This window comes from Bufo gargarizans, chromosome 1, assembly GCF_014858855.1.
Source record: "Bufo gargarizans isolate SCDJY-AF-19 chromosome 1, ASM1485885v1, whole genome shotgun sequence".
NCBI lineage: Eukaryota > Metazoa > Chordata > Amphibia > Anura > Bufonidae > Bufo > Bufo gargarizans.
In genome coordinates this window covers 7,302,708-7,330,015 of record NC_058080.1, presented here as the reverse complement: position 1 = coordinate 7,330,015, position 27,308 = coordinate 7,302,708, and the positions used below count along the sequence as shown (strand labels likewise).

Here is a 27,308-nt window from a genome sequence, read left to right as displayed (position 1 = left end):
AGAGGGCAGAGAAGCTGCAGCTATTATTTATTGTGCACAGGAGGCTGGACAATGGCACACGGAGCCGGTATGGCTCTGTACTAGGGAGCCTCGGGGAAGTTGTGTGCTGCTAGGATCAGCAACCTTTCACACTCCAGCTGTCGTGAAACAACAACACCCAACATGTACACTTATTTGTTCTCCCATAGAAAGGAAAGGACTTTAAGTGGCTAGACAGATTTTTGTGGAAATTCAGCGGAAAAACAAAGACCTTAATGTGTCTATGTGTGAAATCAGAGGTACAGTAAAAGCCCCATGCACCTCTATGGCAATTATTATGCCTATGTACAGAAGGGAGCCATGCAAACGCAGTATAATAATGGCAATGATGTTATTCCTGCATATGTAAAACGCAAACTAATAACATCATAAAAACGATAGTTACATTTTGTGATATAAAAAAAGCACATATATAAAAAAGAAATAAAAAAGAAAAATGTTTTATTTGAAATGTATTTCACCAGTCTTTGTATTACAAATGATGAACTCATTCGGGTAGGTCATGGCAGATAACACATTTTTGGGTCTTCTCAGGGAAGCCTTGCTGTTATTCACCATGAATCATGTGTGACGTGAAGCAGAACTTGGGGCTTCCATCCATGTGGGAGTCGGGGAGAAAACAGATCTCCCCATAGAGATGACTAACACCGAGCCCTGAGCTCTCACTTTCTGTAATGGTGATCACGGTTTCTGTCAGTTTCAGTAAACATATTGTGGGTTGCGTTTTTTTGGCGTCAAAATGTTGCGCACTTTTTCAGTTGTGCAAAATTTTTTGACTTTTGTCCTCCTGCAGGTGACACTGACAAGAAAAGGACATGCTATATATTTTTAGCGGGGCCTCCGAACGGAGCAACGGATGCTGTTGAAGTGAAAGGGTCCACACCAGAGCCACAAAAACTGCGGCTCGGATGCGGACCCGAAAACGGTCTTGTGCATGAAACCTAAATCTACGTTTTTTTCACATGCCTGGAGGGCTGAGCCCTTCTACAAGCGACTGGGATAACTCTGCAAGAACACGCAGGATGGAGTCATTTTTCAGCATGCCCGCAGCATGACATGCTATAGAACACTTGTCCAACTCCAGGAAAGGGCCATTGTGGACCACCTGCTGCTGACCCCCATCCACTGACTGGTACCTGCCGAGCATGTCCAATTACTTGCATACTCGTTTAGACTGACACAAAATGAAGGCAATGATACGCTCTGTGTGCTTTTACCTGGCGGAGATGTCTTAGAGATTTTCTGTTTCTTGCATTTACACAGCGGCTTCTTTGTGGCCGGCTTTACAGTTGTAGGCCTCATGCACACGACTGTTGTTTTGTGGACCCATTCACTTCAATGGGGCCGCAAAAGATGCGGACAGCACTCTATGTGCTGTCCGCATCCGTTGCTCCATTCCGTGGTCCGCAAAAAAAATATAACCTGGAGTCGGGAAGGAATTTTTATTCCCCTAAAGTGAGGAAAATTGGCTTCTACCTCACAGGGGTTTTTTGCCTTCCTCTGGATCAACTTGCAGGATGACAGGCCGAACTGGATGGACAAATGTCTTTTTTCGGCCTTATGTACTATGTTACTATTCTTGTCCGTTTTGCGGATAAGAATAGGCAGTTATATTAATGGCTGTCCGCGCCATTTCTCCTGTATGCGGATTATCTTCTCCTACTATCACCAACTGAGAAAGGTCTCTAAGACCAGCTAGTCATTCTGGAGAAATTCAGCACCACATGGGCCCTTCCCATCCATTTAAAAAAGACCAACACTGTGGTGTTTCAGAGAAGGAAAACAAAGTTAGCCAGGCCCCCTACCTTCACGCTTCACAACCGCCCTCTTACAGCCACCAACAGGTACACCTACCTGGGCCTAATAATTGACCAAACTGGGAGCTTCAAATCAGTCATTGAGGAGCTGAAAGACAAAGCATGCAAGACCTTCTACAATATCAGAAGACGACTGCACCACCTCAAAGCACTCATGATGGTCTGGCTTAAAATCTTTGACTCCGTCATTGCACCAATCCTCCTGTATGGCCGTGAAGTCTGGGGCCCTTGCACGTACCCCGACTGGTCAAGATGGGATTCCAGCCCAACAGAAATATTCCACCTGGAATTCTGTAAGCATCTCCTCCAGGTCCATCTTAGCACCTTTAACAGTGCCCGTCGAGGGGAGCTGGGCAGATTCCCTCTACACTTTACAATCCAGAAGAAGGCGCTATCGTTCTGGGGCCATCTATTTGGTAGTAGTAAAGGCTCCCATCACTATAAAGCCTTGCTACACCAAGGTATCCCAGGCAAGGCAAAGCCCCAAAATCAATTTACTGAAACCCAGCCCGACCAGAAAATCACCCCAGACCACCTCACAAAACCCAGTATCAGGAACACAGTAAATAAGAGACAAGAATAATACGTCAGTGAATGGAGGAAGGAGGTGAGAGCATCCCAGAAGCTGACGGTGTACCAGAGCCTGCAGAGAGACTACAAACTGGCCCCATATCTGGAGAAACTAGGGAACCCCAGAGACCGGAAAATCCTGAGCCGCTACAGACTGAGCGCCCGCAGCCTGACCATTAAATCCAGATGGCATCGACAGAGCTACATGCCTAGAGAAAGCAGACTGTGCCCGCAGTGCCACCTGGAGGTAGTGGAGGATGAGGCCCACTTCCTGATATACTGTCCCAAATACTCAGCAGTGAGGGACATTCACTTTAGGAGACTCTGATCTACTCCCAGACTTCAGCTCCATGGAGGAGGAAGAGAAGCTGCCCATCCTGCTGGAAGAAGAAGAGAACACTGTAGACATAGCACAATATATCGGTGCCTGCCACAGACTGAGAGGAGCCTGATATGCCATGGACTCCGATACCCTGACCCCGGGTGTGTCCCCATTTCTCAACCCCCTATTTCCCACATGCTTTGGCAATACTAATGTATAATTTTAGACCTGCCAATAAAGCTTATTTGATTTTCACACGTAGCAGAAAAAGTGTGTCCTTTATTCACCTGTGAAACGTTTCCGTCCTCTTACTGGTTTGGTCAAATCCGCAGCCGCTGGTTTTTACAGCGCTGCCCCGTTTTTTTTTCTTTTTGGTTTTTTATGTATGTATAGATGATAGATATTACATAGATATTAGACAGTACTGTGCACAAGTTTTAGGCAAGTGTGGAAAAAAATTGCAAAGTACAAGAATGCTTCAAAAATAGAAGTGTTAATAGTTTATTTTTATCAATTAACAAAATGCCAAGTGAATGAAGAAAAGAGAAATCTAAATCAGCTGAATATTTGGTGTGACCATCCAGGGGCGGACACAGGAGGCAAGGGGCCCCTGTGCAAAGGATGTACCGGCCCCCCTTCCCCCAAACCATACATACAAATATAAACATATACAGTACAGACCAAAAGTTTGGACACACCTCATTCAAAGAGTTTTCTTTATTTTCATGACTATGAAAATTGTAGATTCACACTGAAGGCATCAAAACTATGAATTAACACGTGGAATTATTTACATAACAAAAAAGTGTGAAACAACTGAAAATATGTCATATTCTAGGTTCTTCAAAGTAGCCACCTTTTGCTTTGATTACTGCTTTGCACACTCTTGGCATTCTCTTGATGAGCTTCAAGAGGTAGTCACCTGAAATGGTCTTCCAACAGTCTTGAAGGAGTTCCCAGAGATGCTTAGCACTTGTTGGCCCTTTTGCCTTCACTCTGCGGTCCAGCTCACCCCAAACCATCTCGATTGGGTTCAGGTCCGGTGACTGTGGAGGCCAGGTCATCTGGCGCAACACCCCATCACTCTCCTTCATGGTCAAATAGCCCTTACACAGCCTGGAGGTGTGTTTGGGGTCATTGTCCTGTTGAAAAATAAATGATGGTCCAACTAAACGCAAACCGGATGGAATAGCATGCCGCTGCAAGATGCTGTGGTAGCCATGCTGGTTCAGTATGCCTTCAATTTTGAATAAATCCCCAATAGTGTCACCAGCAAAGCACCCCCACACCATTACACCTCCTCCTCCTTGCCTTACGGTGGGAACCAGGCATGTAGAGTCCATCCGTTCACCTTTTCTGCGTCGCACAAAGACACGGTGGTTGGAACCAAAGATCTCAAATTTGGACTCATCAGACCAAAGCACAGATTTCCACTGGTCTAATGTCCATTCCTTGTGTTCTTTAGCCCAAACAAGTCTCTTCTGCTTGTTGCCTGTCCTTAGCAGTGGTTTCCTGTTAGATATTCTACCATGAAGGCCTGATTCGCACAGTCTCCTCTTAACAGTTGTTCTAGAGATGTGTCTGCTGCTAGAACTCTGTGTGGCATTGACCTGGTCTCCAATCTGAGCTGCTGTTAACCTGCGATTTCTGAGGCTGGTGACTCGGATGAACTTATCCTCCGCAGCAGAGGTGACTCTTGGTCTTCCTTTTCCTGGGGCGGTCCGCATGTGAGCCAGTTTCTTTGTAGCGCTTGATGGTTTTTGTGACTGCACTTAGGGACACTTTCAAAGTTTTCCCAATTTTCGGACTGACTGACCTTCATTTCTTAAAGTAATGATGGCCACTCGTTTTTCTTTACTTAGCTGCTTTTTTCTTGCCATAATACAAATTTTAACAGTCTATTCAGTAGGACTATCAGCTGTGTATCCACCTGACTTCTCCACAACGCAACTGATGGTCCCAACCCCATTTATAAGGCAAGAAATCCCACTTATTAAACCTGACAGGGCACACCTGTGAAGTGAAAACCATTTCAGGTGACTAGCTCTTGAAGCTCATCAAGAGAATGCCAAGAGTGTGCAAAGCAGTAATCAAAGCAAAAGGTGGCTACTTTGAAGAACCTAGAATATGACATATTTTCAGTTGTTTCACACTTTTTTGTTATGTATATAATTCCACATGTGTTAATTCATAGTTTTGATGCCTTCAGTGTGAATCTACAATTTTCATAGTCATGAAAATAAAGAAAACTCTTTGAATCAGAAGGTGTGTCCAAACTTTTGGTCTGTACTGTATGTGCAAATAAAAAACATCTTGTGAATATGTTTACTATATATATATATATATATATATATTCTTTCCATACTAGGTCACGCCTCTAACTCTGCCTAAAGCATAACTATACACACCCAGTACTCTTAATGTCCCCACATAGTAATTATTGCCCCTTTGTGCCAGTACTTAGTAGTTATGTCCAGATATGTGCCCCCTTCACATGAAGATAAAAGAATATACTCACCTAGTTCCTCGTGATCACAGTTCAGCCGCTGGCGCTCCACAGCAGTAGCAGGATGTAGTGTCACACATTGCTCTGCTGGTCTGTGTAGGAGGAGGAGCACAGCAGATTCCCGGCCGCACCGCTCCTCCTCATACACAGACCAGCAGTGTGATGGGTGACACTACATCCTGCTACTGCTGTGGAGCCAGGGCCATATTTAGACTTGATGCTGCCCTAGGCACTTTAGTGCCACTTTCTCCCCCCAATGAAGTCCATAGCTGATGGTAAAATGCTCCCTAGGCCTTCAGCTATCCCTCAGGACTCCCTCATACACTTGGAAAATTAAAGGACTGACCTGTTACGTGTGCGCTCGGTAGCTGAAGGCATCTGTGTTGGTACCATGTTCTTATGTGCCCGCATTGCTGAGAAAAATGATGTTTTATTAAATACAAACGACAAACGGGGACGTTACCATTACACCTAGAGGCTCCGCTCTCTCTGTACCTGCCGCGCCCTATGCACTTTAACATGGCCCGGTGGGATGACATTTTCACTGCCAGGCCCTGTCAAAGTGAACAAGGAGTGGCAGTTGCAGAGACAACAGAGCCTCTAGGTGTAACGGTAACTCCCCCGTTGCTCCTAGAGGATCATTTGCATATATTCAAATATTCATTTTTTTTCTCAATAATGCAGGCATATATGAACATGGGCCCAACACAGACCGGCACTGATGGGTGGCTTTAGCGCTGCCCTAGCCATTATGCAGGCTAAGGCAGCGCTAAAGCATGTCCTTTAGTGCCAGGGACATCACCGGGCTCACTGCCAGGCGGAAGCCACCCCCAAATAGTATCCCCAGTGGTAATAAGGCTCCCTACAGTGACCTCAGTACTAATAAGGCCTCCCTATAGGGCACCTCTTATAATCTATAAGGCACTTCTATAGAGCCCTCAATAGTAGTAATGCCCTCCACCACTGCCCACGGTATTTATAATGCCCCCTGTAATTATAATACCTCCTGCCGTTCCCCCCGGAGTTATAATCATCTCTGTAGTGCCCCCATAAATTATAATGCCTGTCCTTTCCCTCCAGTCTTCTATTCCATGCAGTCCCATGTAAAGAACACCAGTCGTATCCCACTAGTCTTCTATATGATACAGTCCCATGTAAATAAACTATCTTTCTAACAGTCTTCTATACGATGCAGTCCCATGTAAATAACACCAGTCCTCTCCCTCCAGTCCCATATAAATACATTCTCTTCCTTACAGTTCTCTATAACATACAGTCCCATGTAAATAACTTAAATCCCCTCGTTCACCCCCCTCCAACACATAGTCCCATATAAATAACATTACCCCTTACCCTCCAGTCTTCTAAAATATCCAGTCCCATGTAAATAACACCAGTTATCGCCCTCCAATCTTCTATAACATACAGTCCCATGTAAAAAACATATCTTTCTAATCCTTTGTCTTCAGAACATCATCAGTTCCTCTAGGTACACTTGGACACAGTTTTTTCCCCTCCATTATTTATTTATTTATTTTCATATATAAAATTCTTCCAATTCACTCAGATTAGAGATTTTTTTCACATCAAATACATAATATACATATAAAAAAAATCCCCCCTTTCCCCATCCCTCGCTCATCTCCAACTGGCAGCACTGATTGGTTATGTGTCAGGCTGTTCAGGGACACACCCCTAACTGGTAACACCCATCTGAACCTTTATTGCAAACTTCTAGTAATTCATCCATAGCTTCTAGATCTGTTAGTACATGGGGAATGCAAGTAGTAACTAAACAGACATGTCAGGAGAGGTCTTCTTTGAAGGCCTTGTCTCATTTGGACAATGTCTTTTTGTAGGTCCTCCATTGACATCCTAAAGATTGGGGGGCCTGGGTTTTAGATCTGGAGTTGGACCATGGATGATGTTCACTACTCAGATACCATTACAAGGTGTTTCCAGTGCCATGTAAGGTTTCGCTATAGGTAGAATCCTTAAATGCTGACTGATATCTGCAAGGATCTGATGTACTGAGAAGCATGTGGACCATTACAGTAGACTTGTCCTTCATGTTCTTCCTCTATTCTCTTGTCTTGCAGGGGTTAATACATGGTCTGCAACGTTAAGCCAGACTCCGTCATCTCCTATCCGATTAGTTAATGAAACTGTAGAAATCTGTTGTACCGTCAAGGGAGAAACCATTGACCAACTGGGACTTTACTGGTATAGAAGGACCAAGAAGAATGGAGACTTAGAGTTTATTGTTAGCGCTCCAAGTCAATTGGAAAAATATTTCTATGGCACCAACATTAATGAGAAGAAGTTCCTAATGAGAAGAGCCTCCATCCGTGGTAGTTACTTTACCCTCCAGATAACCGGCCTGGATCATTCGGACAGCGGGGTCTACTACTGTATGGCCGCGGCATCAGTGAAGTACACATTTGGAAATGGGACAAAACTGACTGTGGGTGAGTGAATCTTCTGGAATGTTGAGACCATTAATGGTAGGATCTGCCAAGCATCAGAGCTGTATGGGTGGGCTCCCAGACCCCAAACCCCAAACTCTTAAAGGGCATTGGAACAAATAATTTCTACTGGTGTGATATACCAGTTGCCCCCCCAAAAAAGTGGGAAAAAAATTGGCCTACAGTAACATTTTTATCCATTGACCGCATAATGTACCTCGAGCCACATAATCACAATTTCTTTTATGTCAGGTGAATGCCTAATTTTTGGGGCCCGTACTCCTGTGGCCTAAAATAAAAAAAAATTCTACACTCCAGCAGGGCACATTTCTGAGAATTTCCCTTTAAGACACATAAAAATGTCCCCTGATTAAGATACATATTTTTTGTTGGAATTTTTGTCATTGATCCCCCTCTGGTATGTCACTGTCCATGTTGTGGGACTATTTGTGCACTTCTTCTAAGTATTTGGTGGCTGCAAATATGAGCTGAAGGATTTTCAGGTTCGCCTGCCATTAAAGTGAATGGGGCCCACCACGAACTTGCGGTTCGCGAACATTTGATCGCGTTCGCGAACCGTCCCAGCCGATGTTCGTCCATCACTATCTATCTCATATCTATCTATCTATTTACCTATCTTTCTATCTATCTATCAATCAATAAAGCTTTATTGGCAGGTCTAAAATTATACATTGGTATTACTAAAGCATGTGGGAAATAGGGGGTTGAGAAATGGGGACACACCCGGGGTCGGTGTATCTTCTATCTATCTAATCAAATCAACTCAAATCAGCTTTATTGGCAGGACTAAATACATTTTAGCATTGCCAAAGCAAGTGGGAAATAATTGGGTAGGGTTGGGGGTGGGGACACGTCCAGGGTGGGGGTATAGGAGTCCATGGTATATCAGGCTCCTCTCAATCTATGGCAGGCAGTAATATATTTTGCTGCTATGGCCGCTGTGTTCTCCTCTTTCCCCAGCAGTATGGAGAGTCTATCTATCTATTTATCTTTTATATATAGCTTATATCTATCTATTATCTATCTCATATCTATGTATCTATCTCATATCTATGTATCTATCTCATATCTATCTATCAAATCAAAAAAGCTTTATTGTCAGGTCTAAAATTATACATTATTATTACCAAAGCATGTGGGAAATAGGGGGTTGAGAAATGGGGACACACCCGGGGTCGGTGTATAGGAGTCCATGGCGTATCATGATGGGGGGAGGGGGGTGCGGACACACCCGGGGTTAGGGTATCGGAGTCCATGGCATATCTCGCTCCTCTCAGTCTGTGGCAGGCACTGATATATTGTGCTGCTATGTCCACAGTGTTCTCTTCCTCTCCAGCAGGATGGGCAGCTTCTCTTCCTCCTCCATGGAGCTGAAGTCTGGGCAGAGATCAGACAGTCTCCTAAAGTGGATGTCCCTCACTGCTGAGTATTTGGGACAGTATATCAGAAAGTGGGCCTCATCCTCCACCGCCTCCAGGTGGCACTGCGGGTACAGTCTGCTTTCTCTAGGCATGTAGCTCTGTCGATGCCGTCTGGATTCTATGGCCAGGCTGTGGGTGCTCAGTCTGTAGCGGCTCAGGATTTTCCGGTCTCTGGGGTTCCCTAGTTTCTCCAGATATGGGGCCAGTTTGTAGTCTCTCTGCAGGCTCTGGTACACCGTCAGCTTCTGGGATGCTCTCACCTCCTTCCTCCATTCACGATCTGTCTATCTATCTCCTTCCTCCTTCTGTATATTCTATATGTTTGCCCTGTTAGCACGGTCACTATATTTCAATATGAAGTTTCTGCATTTGGTTTTATCTTGTAGTTGATTCTCTACCTGAAACTGTGAAGCCGGTCACAAAGAAGCCGCCGTGTAAATGCAAGAAACAGAAAATCTCTAAGACATCTCCGCCAGGTAAAAGCACACAGAGCGTATCATTGCCTTCATTTTGTGTCAGTCTAAACAAGGATGCAAGTAATTGGACATGCTCGGCAGTTGGACACGTGTTCTATAGCATGTCATGCTGCGGGCATGCTGAAAAATGACTCCATCCTGCGTGTTCTTGCAGAGTTATCCCAGTCCCCTGGTGCTGTCTCTCCTTACCCTCTGATTCCACTTATCTCTTGTCCCTATGTGACATCAGGTGAACACAAGGAGGACCATTATGGTAGTGACTAGATAATAAAGCAGGGCAGATTTAGTACCACCTACCATTTCTGATTAGACAATGTAGCCACTCATCATAGTTGTGTATTAATGGTGCAGACGAGCTAAAAATCAACCAACACAGAAGAAAACAGGTGGACACTCTCTTTAGGAGCCACTCGCTCATTGCCCTATGTGAACCAGGCCTTAAAGGGAATGCCCACCTTTGGACATTATGTCATTTCCTAATATATCATAGGCTGCATTTTTGATAGTGGTCCAAATTCTCTGCATCGTCATGGATTTGAAACCTAACATTCTCGCTTCCTACAGCCGCCACTAGAGGGAGTCAATGAGCTTACTGCATACTGTGTCCTTTATTGAGTTCAATGTGTACACAGTGTGCTCCTAAGCTCCCCCTAGTGGTGACTCCTGGTATTCAGTAAACCATATTTTAACACTATGGGGGAAATGTAACAAACTGGTGTACAGGAAAACCATAGCAACCAATCAGATTCTACTTTTTATTCTTCACAGCTCCTTTGAAAAATGAAAGGTGGAATCTGATTGGTTGCTATGGGCAACTAAGCCAGTTTTCCTTTGCACCAGTTTTAATAAAAAACACCCAATATGTAGGCAGAACCAATTAAAGTTCCAAACCAGAAAGACAAAGCTCTGACTGTTATAATGATATATTACAAATGTAGATGAAACTAAACAAAATGGTTTCCAAGGGCAGACATCGACTAATCTTTGTAATGAAATATACACATACGTGATTACATAATCCCCATAATTATGTTGTGTTTAGGTGTGAGCTGCAGTCCTGTGATCTGGGCCCCTCTCGCAGGAGTGGCCCTTATGCTCCTGATAGGCCTTTACCTGTTGGCCTCTCATACATACCGTAAGTATGCACTTACCATATGGATTCAATATTCATCATCTAAATACACACACAGTACATGCTACTTAGTAATACAGCTTCCAGGGCTCCAGTGTAAAAGTTACTTCTGGACCCAGTATATATTGGTTTCATGAACGGAAAATTGTTTGTTATCGTCCGATGTAGTCGGTCACTAAAATATTACAAAAACAATTCTATATAATTAGAGACAATTTTTACAAAAATAACAGCCGCCTCCAGGGCCGATCTGCTCCCAGTGTTAGGAATGCGAGTAGTCATGTTGCCTAAATAGTTTGTGTGTCACGGTGCTCCTACCTGGATACCGTCGCTCCCCGTGGTTAGGCTCTGTAGCATTCAAAAAAGAAAGTTGTAGTTGGTGGAGCCAGTCGAGTCCAGACTTGGTAAAGTTCCAACAGTTTTACTTGAATAAACTTGCATCCAGAAAATATTTGATCTTTCTCTTGGCTCCAGCAGGTTTTAGGTTGACCGGCAAGTGAACTTGAATACTTAGCTTTATGTATAATGCTCTTTACTTAAAGACTATGGACTAGTGATGAGCGAGCATGCTCGGCCAAACACCAGTTCGGCTCGAGCATCTCGATGCTCGGCACATAGCACCCGATGACGCATGTTCGGCCCATTCTTAGTCAGGGAGAGCTGTGCTGAGGAAGGGACAGACAGTGTAGGGAGTGATTTAAGAATATTTTTACCACCAAAACTTTTCAGAGACCCAAAAGTCCTTTTTAAGGACTATTGTGTGTGGCAGCAGCAATTTATATTTTTAGCGCAACCTACGCTAAATTGCTAAAACTTTACAGACCCAAAAGTCCTTCTAAGGACTGTTGTGTGTGGCATCAGTAACCATTTTTAGCGTATCCTGCGCTAAATAGCGTACAATAGTTAGACCGCTGCAGACAGTGACATTAGCTCTGCCACATCTCCTGGGTAAAGTATGCGCATCTAAAAAATTTCTGTGACATACAATGTACTTTGTCAATAGACGATGTCCGCTTCTGACATAACCAGTAACTAGTGACCGCATTGACATTATCTGCGGGATATCTCCTGTGTGACGTTTCCACATCCCAAATACAGTACAGACCAAAGGTTTGGACACACCTTCTCATTCAAAGAGTTTTCTTTATTTTCATGACTATGAAAATTGTAGATTCACACTGAAGGCATCAAAACTATGAATTAACACATGTGGAATTATATACATAACAAAAAAGTGTGAAACAACTGAAAATATGTCATATTCTAGGTTCTTCAAAGTAGCCACCTTTTGCTTTGATTACACTCTTGGCATTCTCTTGATGAGCTTCAAGAGGTAGTCACCTGAAATGGTCTTCCAACAGTCTTGAAGGAGTTCCCAGAGATGCTTAGCACTTGTTGGCCCTTTTGCCTTCACTCTGCGGACCAGCTCACCCCAAACCATCTCGATTGGGTTCAGGTCCGGTGACTGTGGAGGCCAGGTCATCTGGCGCAGCACCCCATCACTCTCCTTCATGGTCAAATAGCCCTTACACAGCCTGGAGGTGTGTTTGGGGTCATTGTCCTGTTGAAAAATAAATGATGGTCCAACTAAACGCAAACCGGATGGAATAGCATGCCGCTGCAAGATGCTGTGGTAGCCATGCTGGTTCAGTATGCCTTCAATTTTGAATAAATCCCCAACAGTCTCACCAGCAAAGCACCCCTGGGAACCAGGCATGTACCAGGCATGGGAACCAGGCATGTAGAGTCCATCCGTTCACCTTTTCTGCGTCGCACAAAGACATGGTGGTTGGAACCAAAGATCTCAAATTTGGACTCATCAGACCAAAGCACAGATTTCCACTGGTCTAATGTCCATTCCTTGTGTTCTTTAGCCCAAACAAGTCTCTTCTGGTTGTTGCCTGTCCTTAGCAGTGGTTTCCTAGCAGATATTCTACCATGAAGGCCTGATTCACACAGTCTCCTCTTAACAGTTGTTCTAGAGATGTGTCTGCTGCTAGAACTCTGTGTGGCATTGACCTGGTCTCTAATCTGAGCTGCTGTTAACCTGCGACTTCTGAGGCTGGTGACTCGGATGAACTTATCCTCCGCAGCAGAGGTGACTCTTGGTCTTCCTTTCCTGGGGCGGTCCGCATGTGAGCCAGTTTCTTTGTAGTGCTTGATGGTTTTTGTGACTGCACTTGGGGACACTTTCAAAGTTTTTCCAATTTTTCAGACTGACTGACCTTTATTTCTTAAAGTAATGATGGCCACTCATTTTTCTTTACTTAGCTGCTTTTTTCTTGCCATAATACAAATTCTAACAGTCTATTCAGTAGGACTATCATCTGTGTATCCACCTGACTTCTCCACAACGCAACTGATGGTCCCAACCCCATTTATAAGGCAAGAAATCCCACTTATTAAACCAGACAGGGCACACCTGTGAAGTGAAAACCATTTCAGGTGACTACCTCTTGAATCTCATCAAGAGAATGCCAAGAGTGTGCAAAGCAGTAATCAAAGCAAAAGGTGGCTACTTTGAAGAACCTAGAATATGACATATTTTCAGTTGTTTCACATTTTTTTGCTATGTATATAATTCCACATGTGTTAAATCATAGTTTTGATGCCTTCAGTGTGAATCTACAATTTTCATAGTCATGAAAATAAAGAAAATTCTTTGAATGAGTGTCCAAACTTTTGGTCTGTACTGTACCTTTTTAAATTTGTTTGCGCATACACTTCCAAATCCTACACTACTGTACGTGTGCCAGACTTTCAACCAACTCATTGTGTTATCTTGGGAAGTGGCCGTGCTGCTGATGGTGCACGCAGAGGCTGTGGCCCTGGGCGCGGTGAAACTGTGCCTTCTGCCAGAGCACAAGAAAAACAATCATCCACAATACCTAGCTTCATGTCCCAGTTTGCATGGCGGCGCAGGACACCACTCTTGATTACTGTTTAATGAGGTGGATGATGATGAGACAGTTGCCAATAACTCAACGGCAATTACTGTCTCAAGAGGTTGATGAAGAGAATGAGACACAGTTGTCAATCACTGAGTGAGTGGTTAGGTCAACAAGTCAGGAGGATGAGCAGAGTGAGGAAGTGGAAGAGGATGTGGTGGATCATGAAGTCACTGACCCAACCTGGGAAGGTGGAAAGCCCAGCGAGAACAGCAGTACAGAGAGGAAGGGATCTGCTGCACCGCAACAGGCTGGAAGAGGCAGTGGGGTGGCAAAAGGGAGAAGGCAAGCCACACCAAACAGGCCCGCAACTGTTCCATGGAGCACCCCCTTGCGGAAATCTCCCTTGTCAAGGGGTAGGTGTTCCGCAGTCTGGCGCCTTTTTAAGGAAAGTGTGGACGACAAAAGAATAGTAGTTTGCAACGTGTGCCGTACCAAAATGAGCCTGGGGGTGAACACTAGCAACCTCACCACCACCAGCATGATCCGCCACATGGCATCAAAGCACCGTAATAAGTGGGACGAATGCCTGGGTCAACAATCTGTGTCTGCGAGTCACACCACTGCCTTCTCTCCCTCTGTGTTACGTGCTGGCCAATCCCCTGTCGAAGGCACAGGCCCAGGTGTCGCCTGCCCTGCACCTGGACCTTCAGAAGCACCATCAGCGACCACATCTACTTGCATGTCCCAGCGCAGCGTCCAAATGTCCTTACCCCAGGCATTTGAACGCAAACGCCACCGCCAATACCCAGCCACCCACCCACAGGCCATAACACTAAATGCGCAGCTTTCCAAATTACTGGCCCTGGTAATGTTGCCATTTAGGCTTGTGGACACTGAGGCTTTCTGCAGCCTGATGTCGGCGGCCGTCACTCGTTACGCAGTCCCCAGCTGCCACTATTTTTCAAGGTGTTCCGTTACTGCCTTACACCAACATGTGTCCCATAACATCACACGTGCCCTGACCAACGCAGTTACTGGGAAGGTCCACTTAACCACGGACACATGGACAAGTGCATTCGGCCAGGGACGCTACATTTCCCTGATGGCGCACTGGGTGATTGTTGTGGAGGCCGGGAGAGAGTCGTACCCTGGGATCGCACAGGTGCTACCGACGCCAAGGATTGCGGGCCCTAATTCCATCAGGGTTTCCGCCACCACCTACGTTAGTGGCTCCAACCCCCACATCTCCTCCTCTGCCTCCTCCTCCACTTCCACCTCAAAATTATCTGCATGCAGCACCAGTCAGCCATCAGTCGGTAGCTGGAAGCAGTGTAGCACCGCAGTGGGGAAGCGTCAACAGGCCGTGCTGAAGCTGATCTGCTTAGCGGACAAACAGCACACCGCCGCAGAGCTGTGGCAGGGGGTAAGGCACCAGACTGAGCTGTGGCTCTTGTCACTCAACCTAAAACCAGACATGGTTGTTTCTGCTAACGGCCGTATCTTGGTGGCGGCTTTGGAGCTCGGCAAACTCACACACATCCCATGCCTAGCCCATGTTTTAAACTTAGTGGTTCAGCGGTTTCTCAAAACCTACCCCAATTTGCCTGAGCTACTGGAGAAGGTGCACAGCGTGTGTGCACATTTCCGCAAGTCATCGACAGGTTCAGCCGGTCTGTCAACGCTGCAGCAGCGCTTGAAATTGCCAGCTTACCCACTGTTGTGCGACGTGAGCACGCGCTGGAACTCGACGTTCCACATGTTGGCCAGGCTTTGTGAGCAGCAGAGGGCAGTAGTGGAATACCAGCTGCAACATGGTCGTCGCCTTTCCAGTCAGCTTCCGCTATTCAGAAGCGAGGAGTAAACACAGATGGTGAGCGGCGATAACGCTATTATCAGTGTAACCATCCCACTTCTGTGTCTACTCAAACGCTCACTGCTCACAATTAAGGATGAGGCTTTGCATGTGGAAGAGGTGGAAATGGGGGAAGACAGTACACAGGGTGATGGCCAGACCACCCTCCGTCCGTCTTCTCAGCGTGACTTGGGCGATAAGCAGGAGGAGCAGGAGACGGTTGCCTCCGCTACAGAGGGTAGTACTCATGGAAGTTTAATTCCACTTGTTCTGCATGGGTGGGCAGAAGAGGAGCTAATATCAATGCCTACTTTGCGATTTTGTTGCTTCAACAGTAGGGGCCAACTTCTAGCGCCAAATTCAAGCTATTTAAGGCCTCATCGCCAGTATGTGAGTGCTCATTACCACATCAGGATGCCATTACCAAGCTGTCAATATCATTTATGCTTATTGCATTATTTATTTTTGGTCTCCTGATGAACCAGCTTGCATGACTGGGGAAACGCGTCGTGGCACAATACGTGATTAATTACTGTATACATCGTGGGGTATTATTTTATTATCAATGAAGAAGAAAAGTCGTTATTTTCTCAGTGATAGTGGGCAAAAGAAGAGGAGAATGATCCTCCTGATGACAACAGCGAAGTCTTGCCTGTTGATACCCTGGCACACATGGCTGACTTCACGTTAGGCTGCCTTTCCCGCAACCCGCGCGTTATACTCATTTTAGACAACACGGATTACTGGTTGCTCACCCTTCTCGACCCCCGCTACAAAGAGAACATCTCAGCTCTCATTCCTGTGGTGGAGAGGACGAGCAAAATGGTGCAATACCAGAAGATCCTTGTTGAAAAATTGCTCCAAAAATTTCCATCTGACAACGCTAGCGCAGAGTCCGTACTTCCTTGGCCAACTGAGGAGGGGAGATAAGGGGAACACACAGTAGCTCCAACAGAGGCAGTGCAACACTCTCCAAGGCCTGGGACAGTTTCATGACACCCCGCCAGCACCCTCACCATTATGTGCGGCCTACTGTCACAAGGAGGGAAACATTTTGGAAGATGGTGAAGGAGTACGTAGGAGACCATGTCAACGTCCTCAATGATCCCTCAGTGCCTTACAACTACTGGGTGTCCAAGCTGGACATGTGGCACGAACTGGAGCTCTACACCTTGGAGGTGCTGGCCTGCCCTGCCGCCAGCGGGTATTTAGTGCTTCTGGGGGCAGATAAGCATATCCGCCTGTCATCTGAAAATGCTGACAGGTTGACTCTTATCAAAGTAAACAAGGCCTGGATTGCTCCTGACTTCTCGACTCCACCAGAGGAAAGCGGCTGAACATAAAGGCACTTTATGTGTGTTGTTTATAATGTACTAAATACACTGTATTCCCATGCACCCCATCCACCACAAAAAAGGGTTTTTGGTTCAATCTTTCTTTTTTCATCCTCTTTCTCCTCTTCCATCATATCAACATGCTTATTTGTCACATATAATGCCCTTGCATATGATTTTTTTAAAGGGTCAGCTCGCCAGCAGGTCTTCATCTACAATCTTTTACAGGGTCAGTTCACCTGAAGGCCCTCGTATATAATTTTTTAGAGGGTCAGCTCACCAGCAGGCCCTAACCTACAACCTTTTAGAGGGTCAGTTCACCAGGCTCCCTCTCCGGAATCAAACACTGATTCACCGTTACCCGTGGTCACCATGGTTTGAGCTGAAATAAGATCAAAAGCTGATAGGGCAGACATCCGAATGGATCGTCGCGGTCACGGGGGCTTGCGATCGTCCCCAGATTATCAAGAGTCACCAAAGCGGCAGCAGGCTCTCGTCCATAATATTTTAGATGGTCAGATCAGCAGGCCCTTGCTCCAAATGTTTTTGAGGGTCACCAGCAGGCCATCAATCATAATTTTTCAAGGCTGTGTATGATCTTTATTTATTTGTAAAAAAGGGTGAATTGAAGTGCCGATTCCTTGTAATTTTTGGCAGCCCTTTCACTTAGTGCATAGGCTTTATGAGTGTAGGAGTCCCACTACCTGAACAATTGTACCACAATGTGAATGAGGCCCTCCTGTATGTGATATATAGGTTGTATCGGAGTGCCTCTTCCTTGTAATTTATATACAAGTAAATATACAGGAAAGAATGTTTTCTAACAATTTTCCTCTAAATTCGATTTTATCTTCCGTTTGGTGCGTATTATTGTCAGTCTGTAAAAGTGGCGTACTACTCGGACAACATCGTTCCCAGCAGCAACCTGGGAGTCCAAGATGCATCCAGACATCCTCCCCATGCTGTTCCCAAACCATTTCAGTGGCGTTTCCATCAATTCTTGACCTTTTCCTATGAACCAGACACCCTACCTCTTCAGAGCAGGGGCTGCCTGGATTAATGCTCGGGTTCTCCCATTGACTTCCACTATACTTAGGTGCTTGGTAGAGAACCCGAGCATCCCGATGTGTTCGGCCAGAGCACCCGAGCACTTTGGTGCTCGATCAACACTACTATGGACATCTTTGGGGCAATTTTTTTAAGATTGTATTTTACTCATTTTGGGCTAAAAATATATATTTTTAATTGGTCTTTATTAAAAGTGTTCAGCCTTTTCTGAGATACATGGTTTAAAAATCAATCTATTTGCAAGCTCACTGTTTTGTTTTCTTTGAATCCTGTCATCTGACAGCTCATGTATAGCTCTTATCTCTTCTCTCCTGACCTCATAAACACTCACTATAGTTAAATTATTGTAAATTCTAAACTGTTAGAAATATGGCTCAAATAGGTGTTTATAAGGTCAGGAGATCAGAGATGAGAGCTACACATGAGATGTCAGATGAGGGGATTCAAAGAAACCAGAAAGTGACAGCAGACTGATTTTTAACCCCTGTAACTCAGAAACGGCTGAACATTTTTAATAAAGACCAATTGAAAAAATCATTTTTAGCCCAAAATGTGTAAAATGCAATCATTAAAAACAAAACGATCTCTACCCATTAAGTTCTATGTGACCCTGTGCTTCCGACTGCTGTGTGGCTATCTGTTAGGACACTGCACGTAAAGATTTTCTGGATTCTGTTCAGCATTGCTTGGCTATTGCCCAACGAACAGCGCCACATCACAAATGGCACCACTCACAACGTCTTAGAGGGAACTTTGCGTATAGTTCATTTCTTGTAGGCTATATTAGGGACCTATATCCCCTAAAGACCGCCACTATCACATAGGTATTGCTATACAAGTGCTCCCTGAGTTGCATGCATGTTGTAGTAACCTTCCATTGTCAGGACAGAAATACGATAGTCATTGCTATGTATGAATTAGGGCAGGTGGGGGCGTCGTTACACTAGGCATCTAGCAAGCGAAATAACATACTGGTACAGTTAGGCGGTATTAATACTGTATATATGCCTCACTGTGGTGGTTTTATAAAACCTGTAACGTGTTATTCTGTATTGCAGGCGTGTACAGGAGAACATACATGTACTTCAGAAAGCAGTAAGTGTTTTTGTGTTTGTGGTGACAACGCGTTGTAAGTGAGATCTGATAACCGGGTATGAAACCACATGAGAGCACACAAGAGCGGCAACCGGCACCTTGTGTACAACCCCCTGCGTTACATGGGGATCCTGATATCATCTACTCTCTGGTATCAGGTACATGATCGGGATCTCCACAATGCATGCGATCATGGTGAACTCCCTGGAATTAAAGGGGTATTCCATTATTAATGGCCTATTCTTAGCATAGGTCATCAATATCAGATTGGTGCGGGTCCAGTCCTGCTGATCAGTTGTTCGAAGGGGGTTGCAGTGCTCATGTCGGTGCAGCCTCTGCATTACATACCGGTATGCCATCTACTTAGTGGCGGTGCAGAATATTGCTGCTCCATGAGAAACCTTCACACATTATGTAATTAATTGCTTCTAGATTAAATCTATGAGATGATGATCCCACAACTAATACTTCAGTGACAGCAGACTGATTTTTAACCCCTGTAACTCAGAAATGGCTGAATATTTTTGATAAAGACTAATTGAAAAAAAATTATTTTAGCCCAAAATGTGTGAAATGCAATCATTAAAAACAAAACGATCTCTACCCTTTAAGTTCTATGTGACCCTGTGCATTCCGACTGCTGTGTGGCTATCTGTTAGGACACTGCACGTAAAGAACGAACAGGGTCACATCACAAATTGCACCACTCATCTTAGAGGGAACTTTGCATATAGGTATTTTGTTGTAGAAAGACAGCTGACGGGTTCTGTGAAATCCTGTATGCTCTGAATCCTGTCCTAGAAGCTTTGTCCAGCATGCTCGGACAGCCTACAGCAGGACATGGTGGGAGTTGTAGTGTTACAACAGCTGGAGGGCTGCCCTGGTATAAAGTAACCACATAGGTCGCTGCAGCTCGCCATGTCTCACATATCTACCGTGGGAGAGACCTGCCCTGAACCCACAGACTTCCTTGGAGAAAAATATTTTTTTCTTACTAAGGTTAAAGGATAGATAAGAGGCAGAAAGGGAAGACAATTATAGTTTTGTAGACGGCCCATTTATTTTTTTAATATATGATATTGCACAACGCAAGGATCGACATGCAACTCGCAAATTTCTACGACCCCAGGGGTGCACCACTAATGAGGCGAAGTGAGGATTGCCTCAGAAAGCACCAGGGGCAGCAGAAGGGGCTTGATCTGTTTCTGCAGTATAGTATTGGGAAGCATAGTATGTGGCGCTGTATTACCCTGTATGTTTTGTAGCGCTGTATGTAATGTTTATCAAGTATGTCTTTAACAGTATGGCTGGCGGGAAGGGGTTAGGTTAAGAAATTGGCATTGGGATATTGGGGAGCCGTTTCAGTTTTCGCCTCAGGCAGCAGAAAGGCTAGGTTCACCCCTGTACGACCCCAGTTTTGCAATTTTGGGGTCGCGTGAGACCCCCTTCAATCCAATGCTATACAAGGATCCTTGGTCGCGCAGTGGGTGCTGCAGTCAATATGGCCTCAGCCATGATATAGACATGAAATAGCTAAACAGATATAAAAACAGAAAATCCTAAAAATAAAATTTAAAAGAAAAAGCCCCTTTTATGGAACATAAAATGTCAATATACAAGAGTCCAAGAAAATAATTTGTTAAAATAATCAAAAACGTGAACAATAAATATGATTATTCAGTAAAAAATAATTTGGGATCAATGGGAGTTTGGGGTGTCGGAGCCCATTTGTTCTGACACCGATCCTGAGGATCGGCCATCAATTTTAAAATTCTTCACAACCAATTTAAGAACGATCGTCATTAGTGAAGCCATTCAGGCGTTCAATTTGCTATGCTGTCGATCAGCGCTCATTACGGGCAGAAATCTGGCAGTGTAATTTGACTTTTCTGTGAGAAGCAGGGTACAGGGCCTCCCAGCCCTGTAACCAGCATTTCATCATCATGCCACATCTGGACTGAGTGATGCAGTATTAGTCAGAAGATAGCAGAGAAGGGGGTCGGATAGAAAGTTCTGCACAGTCCAGAGCCTTCAGAAGGCTGAGGTTGCCATAGCAACCTAACAACTCCTGCAAAGACATCATGGAGAGCCATCTGATCACCGGAGGGCGGCGCTCCCAGTATTTGGCTGCTTAGATGCTGTGGTCACAAATGACCGCGGTATCTAAGGGGTTAACAGTCTGTGAACAGACTTCTTCTGCGAGGTGTCTGCTGTATAAAACAGGATATGGCGACGGCTCAGCACCTGACATCCGCCGTACATGTATGGCGGATGTCAGGAAAGGGGGTTAAGGGCAGCTACATATATATGTTCTAGACCAGTGGTGTCGAACCTTTTAGAGGCCGAGTGCCCAAACTGCAACCCAAAACCCACTTATTTATCGTAAAGTGCCAACACGGCAATTTAACCTGAATACTATAGTTCAATATAGTATATATTCCATAAGGAAAAGAGGAGTGTAGCAGCTCTCACCTGCCCTTCCTTTGATTGTGAGCATGGACAGCCCGTGTCGGGTGCGGGCAGCAAATGAAAAAAGAAGTTGAGAAAATCCAGCTCCACTTGGATAAAGGAATATGCGTTTATTCAGCTTGCGGTTAAAAACTCATCCAAGGATTACAAAATTAGCAGTCTTGTCTACGCGTTTCGGGCTACCAGAGACAATTCCAGCCCTTCTTCATGACGTGTCATGAAGAAGGGCTGGAATTGTCTCTGGTAGCCCGAAACGCGTAGACAAGACTGCTAATTTTGTAATCCTTAGATGAGTTTTTAACCGCAAGCTGAATAAACGCATATTCCTTTATCCAAGTGGAGCTGGATTCCATGTACTTTATCATTTCAGACAATTTCTAAAAGTAGAAACATAGGGGCACATTTATTAAGACTGGCGTTTTAGATGCTGGTTAAAGCTATTAAAGCCTGCCTACATTCAGTGCGCTGCCTGTGCTGTTCATAGTGCGCCTGCGCTGATGAATGGCAGGAAAAGTCTAAGGCATATTGGTACACCATAGACATTTTTCACAGTGCGAGTGCCCACAGAGAGGGCTCTGAGTGCCGCCTCTGGCACCCGTGCCATAGGTTCGCCATCACTGTTCTAGACCATTGTATATATTGATTAATTTTAAAACAATTGATACCTTCCCCACAGTGCTTCAGTGCATATTTTTACCCCTCAGTTCCTCCTGTACTGCTGCTCGGCACTTGACTTCTCCTTACTTCACTTCTGTTTCTCAACTTCTCCTGACCTTATCCCGCGAGCCTGGTCAGGTGGGTGATTTTGTGGGTGTTCCAGCAGTGCAGTCCCAGCCCGATACGGCTGGACTCCGCCCCTACTGGCTCCTCTGAGAGGACGCTGAGGGTTTTTTATTTTTGGCTAAAATCCTTTTTTCAATTGGCCTTTATCAAAAATGTTGACCTATTCTGTCACAAAGGGTTAACTTTTTTTCTAGTTGTGTGACTGGTACTTTCACTTTGTGCCCATCATCTTATAAACTTTATCTCTAAACTACTGAGAGGTCATAAACACTTATTTAAGCCACATTATTATCAGTAAGATAGGGATTGATCTATAATGAGTGTTTATAATGTTGGAGAACAAAGATAAGGAGCCCGTCAGCTTCTGGTCTGACGGAAAAGACACAAAATCCAAAGGCTGGTACTAGAGCATGTCAGCTCTGTACCGAAAAAAGGACGCCATAGTTTTAATAAAGACCAATTTAAAAAATATATATATTTTAAGCTCAAAATAAGTACAATGCAATAATAAATTTAAAAAATTGTCCCTAAAGGTGTACATAGAATTTAAGGAGCTACAGGGAGACAGGTACTTGTTCTGGTCAATGCAGTAGGCCCAATAAAAATAAACTGATTAATTAATTAATTAGTTGATTTTCATTTCTTCACAGTTCTCCAAAGTAAAAAAAACGAAAAAAAACTGAAAGCTCCACGAACCCTGAAGTCGTATAGAAGACAACTGTCACAACATGGATCTCATGGATGATAATATGTAAATATATGTTAATATATGGAACTTTTTATAAATCTGAGACCATTCCCATCTGACGCCCTTCTGATCTTCTCTTACCTCATGGTTACCAATTCCATGGACTCTCCTGGGCTGATATTTTTTAGCCTGGTAGTCTGCTCATAAGGATTTATACAGGAATACAGTTCTTGACATGGACAACATGGTCAGTGATTACCATACCTGGACCCAAGAAGAGATCTGGACACATCTGGAGACCAGTCAACATCTTGTCTCTCATTCAGTCTCTTGCTGAAATGCTCGTCCTGTGCCACTGAAACAATCTATTTTACCTGCATCTCTTTGATGATGTCATCGTTGGCAATTCTCACTCACCTTTTATTTTCATTAGTTTTGGACTTATGGGGTCATTTACGAAACTGGTGTAAAGTAGAACTGGCTTAGTTGCCCATAACAACCAATCAGATTCCACCTTTTATTTTTCAAAGCTCCTTTGGAAAATAAAAGGTGGAATCTGATTGGTTGCTATGGGCAAGTAAGCCAATTTTTCTTTACACTAGTTTTGATAAATCTCCCCCTGTGTGATTAACCCACTTTCAACAAATAGGGATTGTCCAAATAGGAGAACCCCTTTAATAATAATAATAATAATTAATTAAATAAATAAATAATTAATAATCTTTTTCCAACAAAGCTAGAACCAGCCCTGTCCCTCACATGGATCCAGAGATCTCTCCAGTAATTGCTCCGGTTGTTCTGTTAGATTTATTTCAGGCTGGCGGCTCAGGGTGGATGTCTTTTCTCAGGGGCGTGTCCTTTCTGTTGCAGCTCTTCTACCTGTAACGGTCACAGCTTCTAACTGAAGATATGGCTGATGGCAGTTGAAGATTTAAACAGCGCGTGCGACCAACTCAGTGAGGTGGACAAGAAATAGGGAAAAGAATAAACAGCAGGTGGCGCAATACAGATACATTTTATTGAATAGCTCAGTGGCCTTACAACATTTTTAATTACATGCAATTACAAAAGTATTCAGATCCAGGTGCTGGTTTTAAAAATATAGAATGTGTTTAGTAGGACAACCCCTTTATATATTTATATATGTGAATGAGGGCTTAAGTGCCCCAGGGGGTAGCCCCTAGCCCAGTGATGGTGAACCTTTTAGAGACCGAGTGCCCAAACTGCAACCAAATACCCACTTATTTATCGCAAAGTGCCAACACGGCAACTTAACTTGAATACAATATAGTATATCTTTCATGTACTTTATCATATAGCTATAATAGCTTAATAGCCTACATTCAGTGCGCTGCCTGTGCTGTTCATAGTGCGTCCTGTGCTGATGAATGGCAGGAAAAGTCTAAAGCATATTGGTACGTCATAGACTTTCCAGGGCGCAGGTGCCCACAGAGAGGGCTCTGAGTGCCGCCTCTGGCACCCGTGCCATAGGTTCGCCATCACTGCCCTAGCCTCTCGGTGCAACTGCTCTCCCGCCACCCCTTGATTGACACGGCCAGGCATCATTAACATACACTCGCCTGTTTCCTGTGAACGCCTGGGCCATACATTCAACCATCGGCAAATGTTCAGTAGTCATATGCAATGTTGGGTAAGCAGAAGCAGATGTACTGCGCATGCACCGATGGCAGAATGTACTGCACAGGATCAGGACTACAGGGCTAGATGAGAGGACAGCGATGATCACTGACTCTGTAAATCCAGGAGATGGAGAATGACCATCGTTGCACAGCAGCGGAGCTAAGGTGCACCGAGGGGCTAGGGCCTGATCTTAAGTGTATTTAAGCCCTCATTTGCATATAATTTAATGACGGCACAACCAATGTGCATAAAAAGGTATGCTTTTAATCAGAAGGATCAACCCTACCTGGCATTATGGCTGGTTTGTTAGGGTTGATCCTGTTGATGTGCTTTAAATCCACATTTTAACTTTTTCAATAATAAATTCATCTCCAGGATTTGTAGATTTATGCTGCTATTGCTCAATTCTCTTATTTTCACAATAGAATCATTTACAGGACCAAATCAGAATTGTTATATTGTATATGTGCTAAGTATATATGGCTATATATGTGCTATGGCTTTTATTTAAAGGGAACCTGTCACCGGGATTTTGTGTATAGAGCTGAGGACCTGGGTTGCTAGATGGCCGCTAGTACATCCGCAATACCCAGTCCCCATAGCTCTGTGTGCTTTTATTGTGTCAAAAAAACGATTTGATCCATATGCAAATTACCCTGAGATGAATCCTGTCCCTGACTCATCTCACGTAGAGGACTCATCTCAGGTTAATTTGCATATGTATCAAATCGCTTTTTTGAAACAATAAAAGCACACAGAGCTATGGGGACTGGGTATTGCGGATGTGCTAGCGGCCATCTAGCAACCCAGGTCCTCAGCTCTATACACAAAATCCCGGTGACAGGTTCCCTTTAATGAAAGAAATAAAGTTTTAAAACCAACAATTTTCAGACCACAGCTATATAAATATGCATCTGTATACACTTTATATTGTCATTACTTAAAGGGGCCGCCTCATAATAAACATTCTGTCTAATATAAGAGCGTCTCTCAAGACCCTCGGCAAACAACTTAAGGCAACATTATGACTCAGAGGTTATAGATTGATCAGGACATTGCCATTGTCCCATGATTCCTGGGTACCAAGAGGCAGACCAAAAAACTGCTATGGAGCCTATGGTGTGAGGGGCTTGGTCTATATGTACATAGGCAGAGGTCTGTCAATCAAGCTGAGCAAGAAGTGGAGCCACCTAGTGGACACTTCTGCCCTTGCCCAGCCTTTTTAAAAACCACTGTGTTTCAGAGTAAGATGTGGTTCTTTGTAATGAAGGAGTCTGTCACAGTTTTATCTTCCCATGGTTGTGCCGTAGGTATAACGCTGTGCGGAATTTAATATGAAAAAGCCTTGCTCCATATAACTACTGTTAGAGTAGAAAATGTATGTTGTGCAGGAACTCCACCGTAAGGAAATACAATGGTGACCGTCAGGAACCACAGCCGTCAAACTCAGAAACTTTAACCAGTTTTCCCTTAATTAATCATGGTGATGAAGGCTACCTCTAGGTTCTTCACCAGAGTGTGCAGTGGGGCCAGATGGAGCTGCTAGGGACCCAGGTTATATGTGTGGAGTAAGGTGGCAGAAAACTGGTGGAAGCTCACTAGAAGCAGAACTACCAGAATGACCAGGGGTGCAAAGTATAGTCATATAGAGAGACATATAGTGCCAAATCAGCAGTAGAGGGGTTATTCCAGAAAACAAGCTATGGTCAGGACACCAGAAGAATCAGTAAACGCCAAATCAGCAATAGAGGGGTTATTCCAGAAAACACGCTACAGTTAGGATACTAGGAGAATCAGCAAAAGCCAAATTAGCAGTAGAGGGGTTAATCCAGAAAACAAGCTACGGTGAGGACACCAGAAGACTCGGTAAACGCCAAATCAGCAGTAGAAGGGTTAATCCAGAAAACAAGCCAAAGTCAGATACCAAAAATTCTAATGCATTATAGAAGTGAATAGCATAAAAAACAGCCAAGATACAAATAAAATCACAGGTAAGTAAATCGGCGAACTGCGGTCTTAAATCCCCCGCCTAGCTTTGGGATTGGACGCTGAGCCAGGAACTGGATTGGCTTGGCTTCCAGCCTTACTGATGATGGTCACCATCTGGACTAGTCGGGGCTTAGCTGATCGGCATGGCAATCCATCAGGGCAACCACGCACAGTATCTTGGCTGGGTAAACTCATGACATCCATGCTATATCAGTTTACGCCAGAGATTCTGATTATTGTACTGGATTATAAATACGGACACATTGTTCTGAGTTTAGGAGAAGTCTGACATGAGATTTCCCATATTTATGGAGAAGCACAATGGGAGAATACAGAATAGCAAGTAAGAGGTAAGTGAACTACTCATACATTGTTTAGTGCCTTGCTAGCTTCTAAGAAAATGAATGTGTGGAAGCAGCATACAGTCATGTGAAAAAATTAGGACACCCTTTGAAAGCATGTGGTTTTTTGTAACATTTTTAATAAAAGGTTATTTCATCTCCGTTTCAACAATACAGAGAGATTAAAGTAATCCGACTAAACAAAGAAAACTGAAGAAAAGTCTTTTCAAGATCTTCTGTAAATGTCATTCTACAAAAATGCCTATTCTAACTGAGGAAAAAGATAGGACACCCTTGCCCCTAATAGCGAGTGTTACCTCCTTTGGCTGAAATAACTGCAGTGAGACGGTTCTTGTAGCCATCTACCAGTCTTCGACATCGGTCTGAG

The 27,308-nt window shown here is 44.3% G+C and overlaps 1 protein-coding gene across 1 annotated transcript in view; it reads left to right on the top strand.

Annotated features, from left to right (window-relative positions):
* Window positions 1-23,420, top strand: part of CD8B (CD8b molecule) — a 29,476-nt gene extending 6,056 nt beyond the window's left edge. The window contains exons 2-6 of the mRNA XM_044282590.1: window positions 7,354-7,722; window positions 9,548-9,637; window positions 10,680-10,772; window positions 18,973-19,009; window positions 22,912-23,420. Coding sequence (XP_044138525.1) covers window positions 7,354-7,722; window positions 9,548-9,637; window positions 10,680-10,772; window positions 18,973-19,009; window positions 22,912-22,924 — 602 coding nt within the window. The 3' untranslated portion in view covers window positions 22,925-23,420. The remainder of the gene's footprint in view (window positions 1-7,353; window positions 7,723-9,547; window positions 9,638-10,679; window positions 10,773-18,972; window positions 19,010-22,911) is intronic.
* Window positions 23,421-27,308: the final 3,888 nt, after the last annotated feature.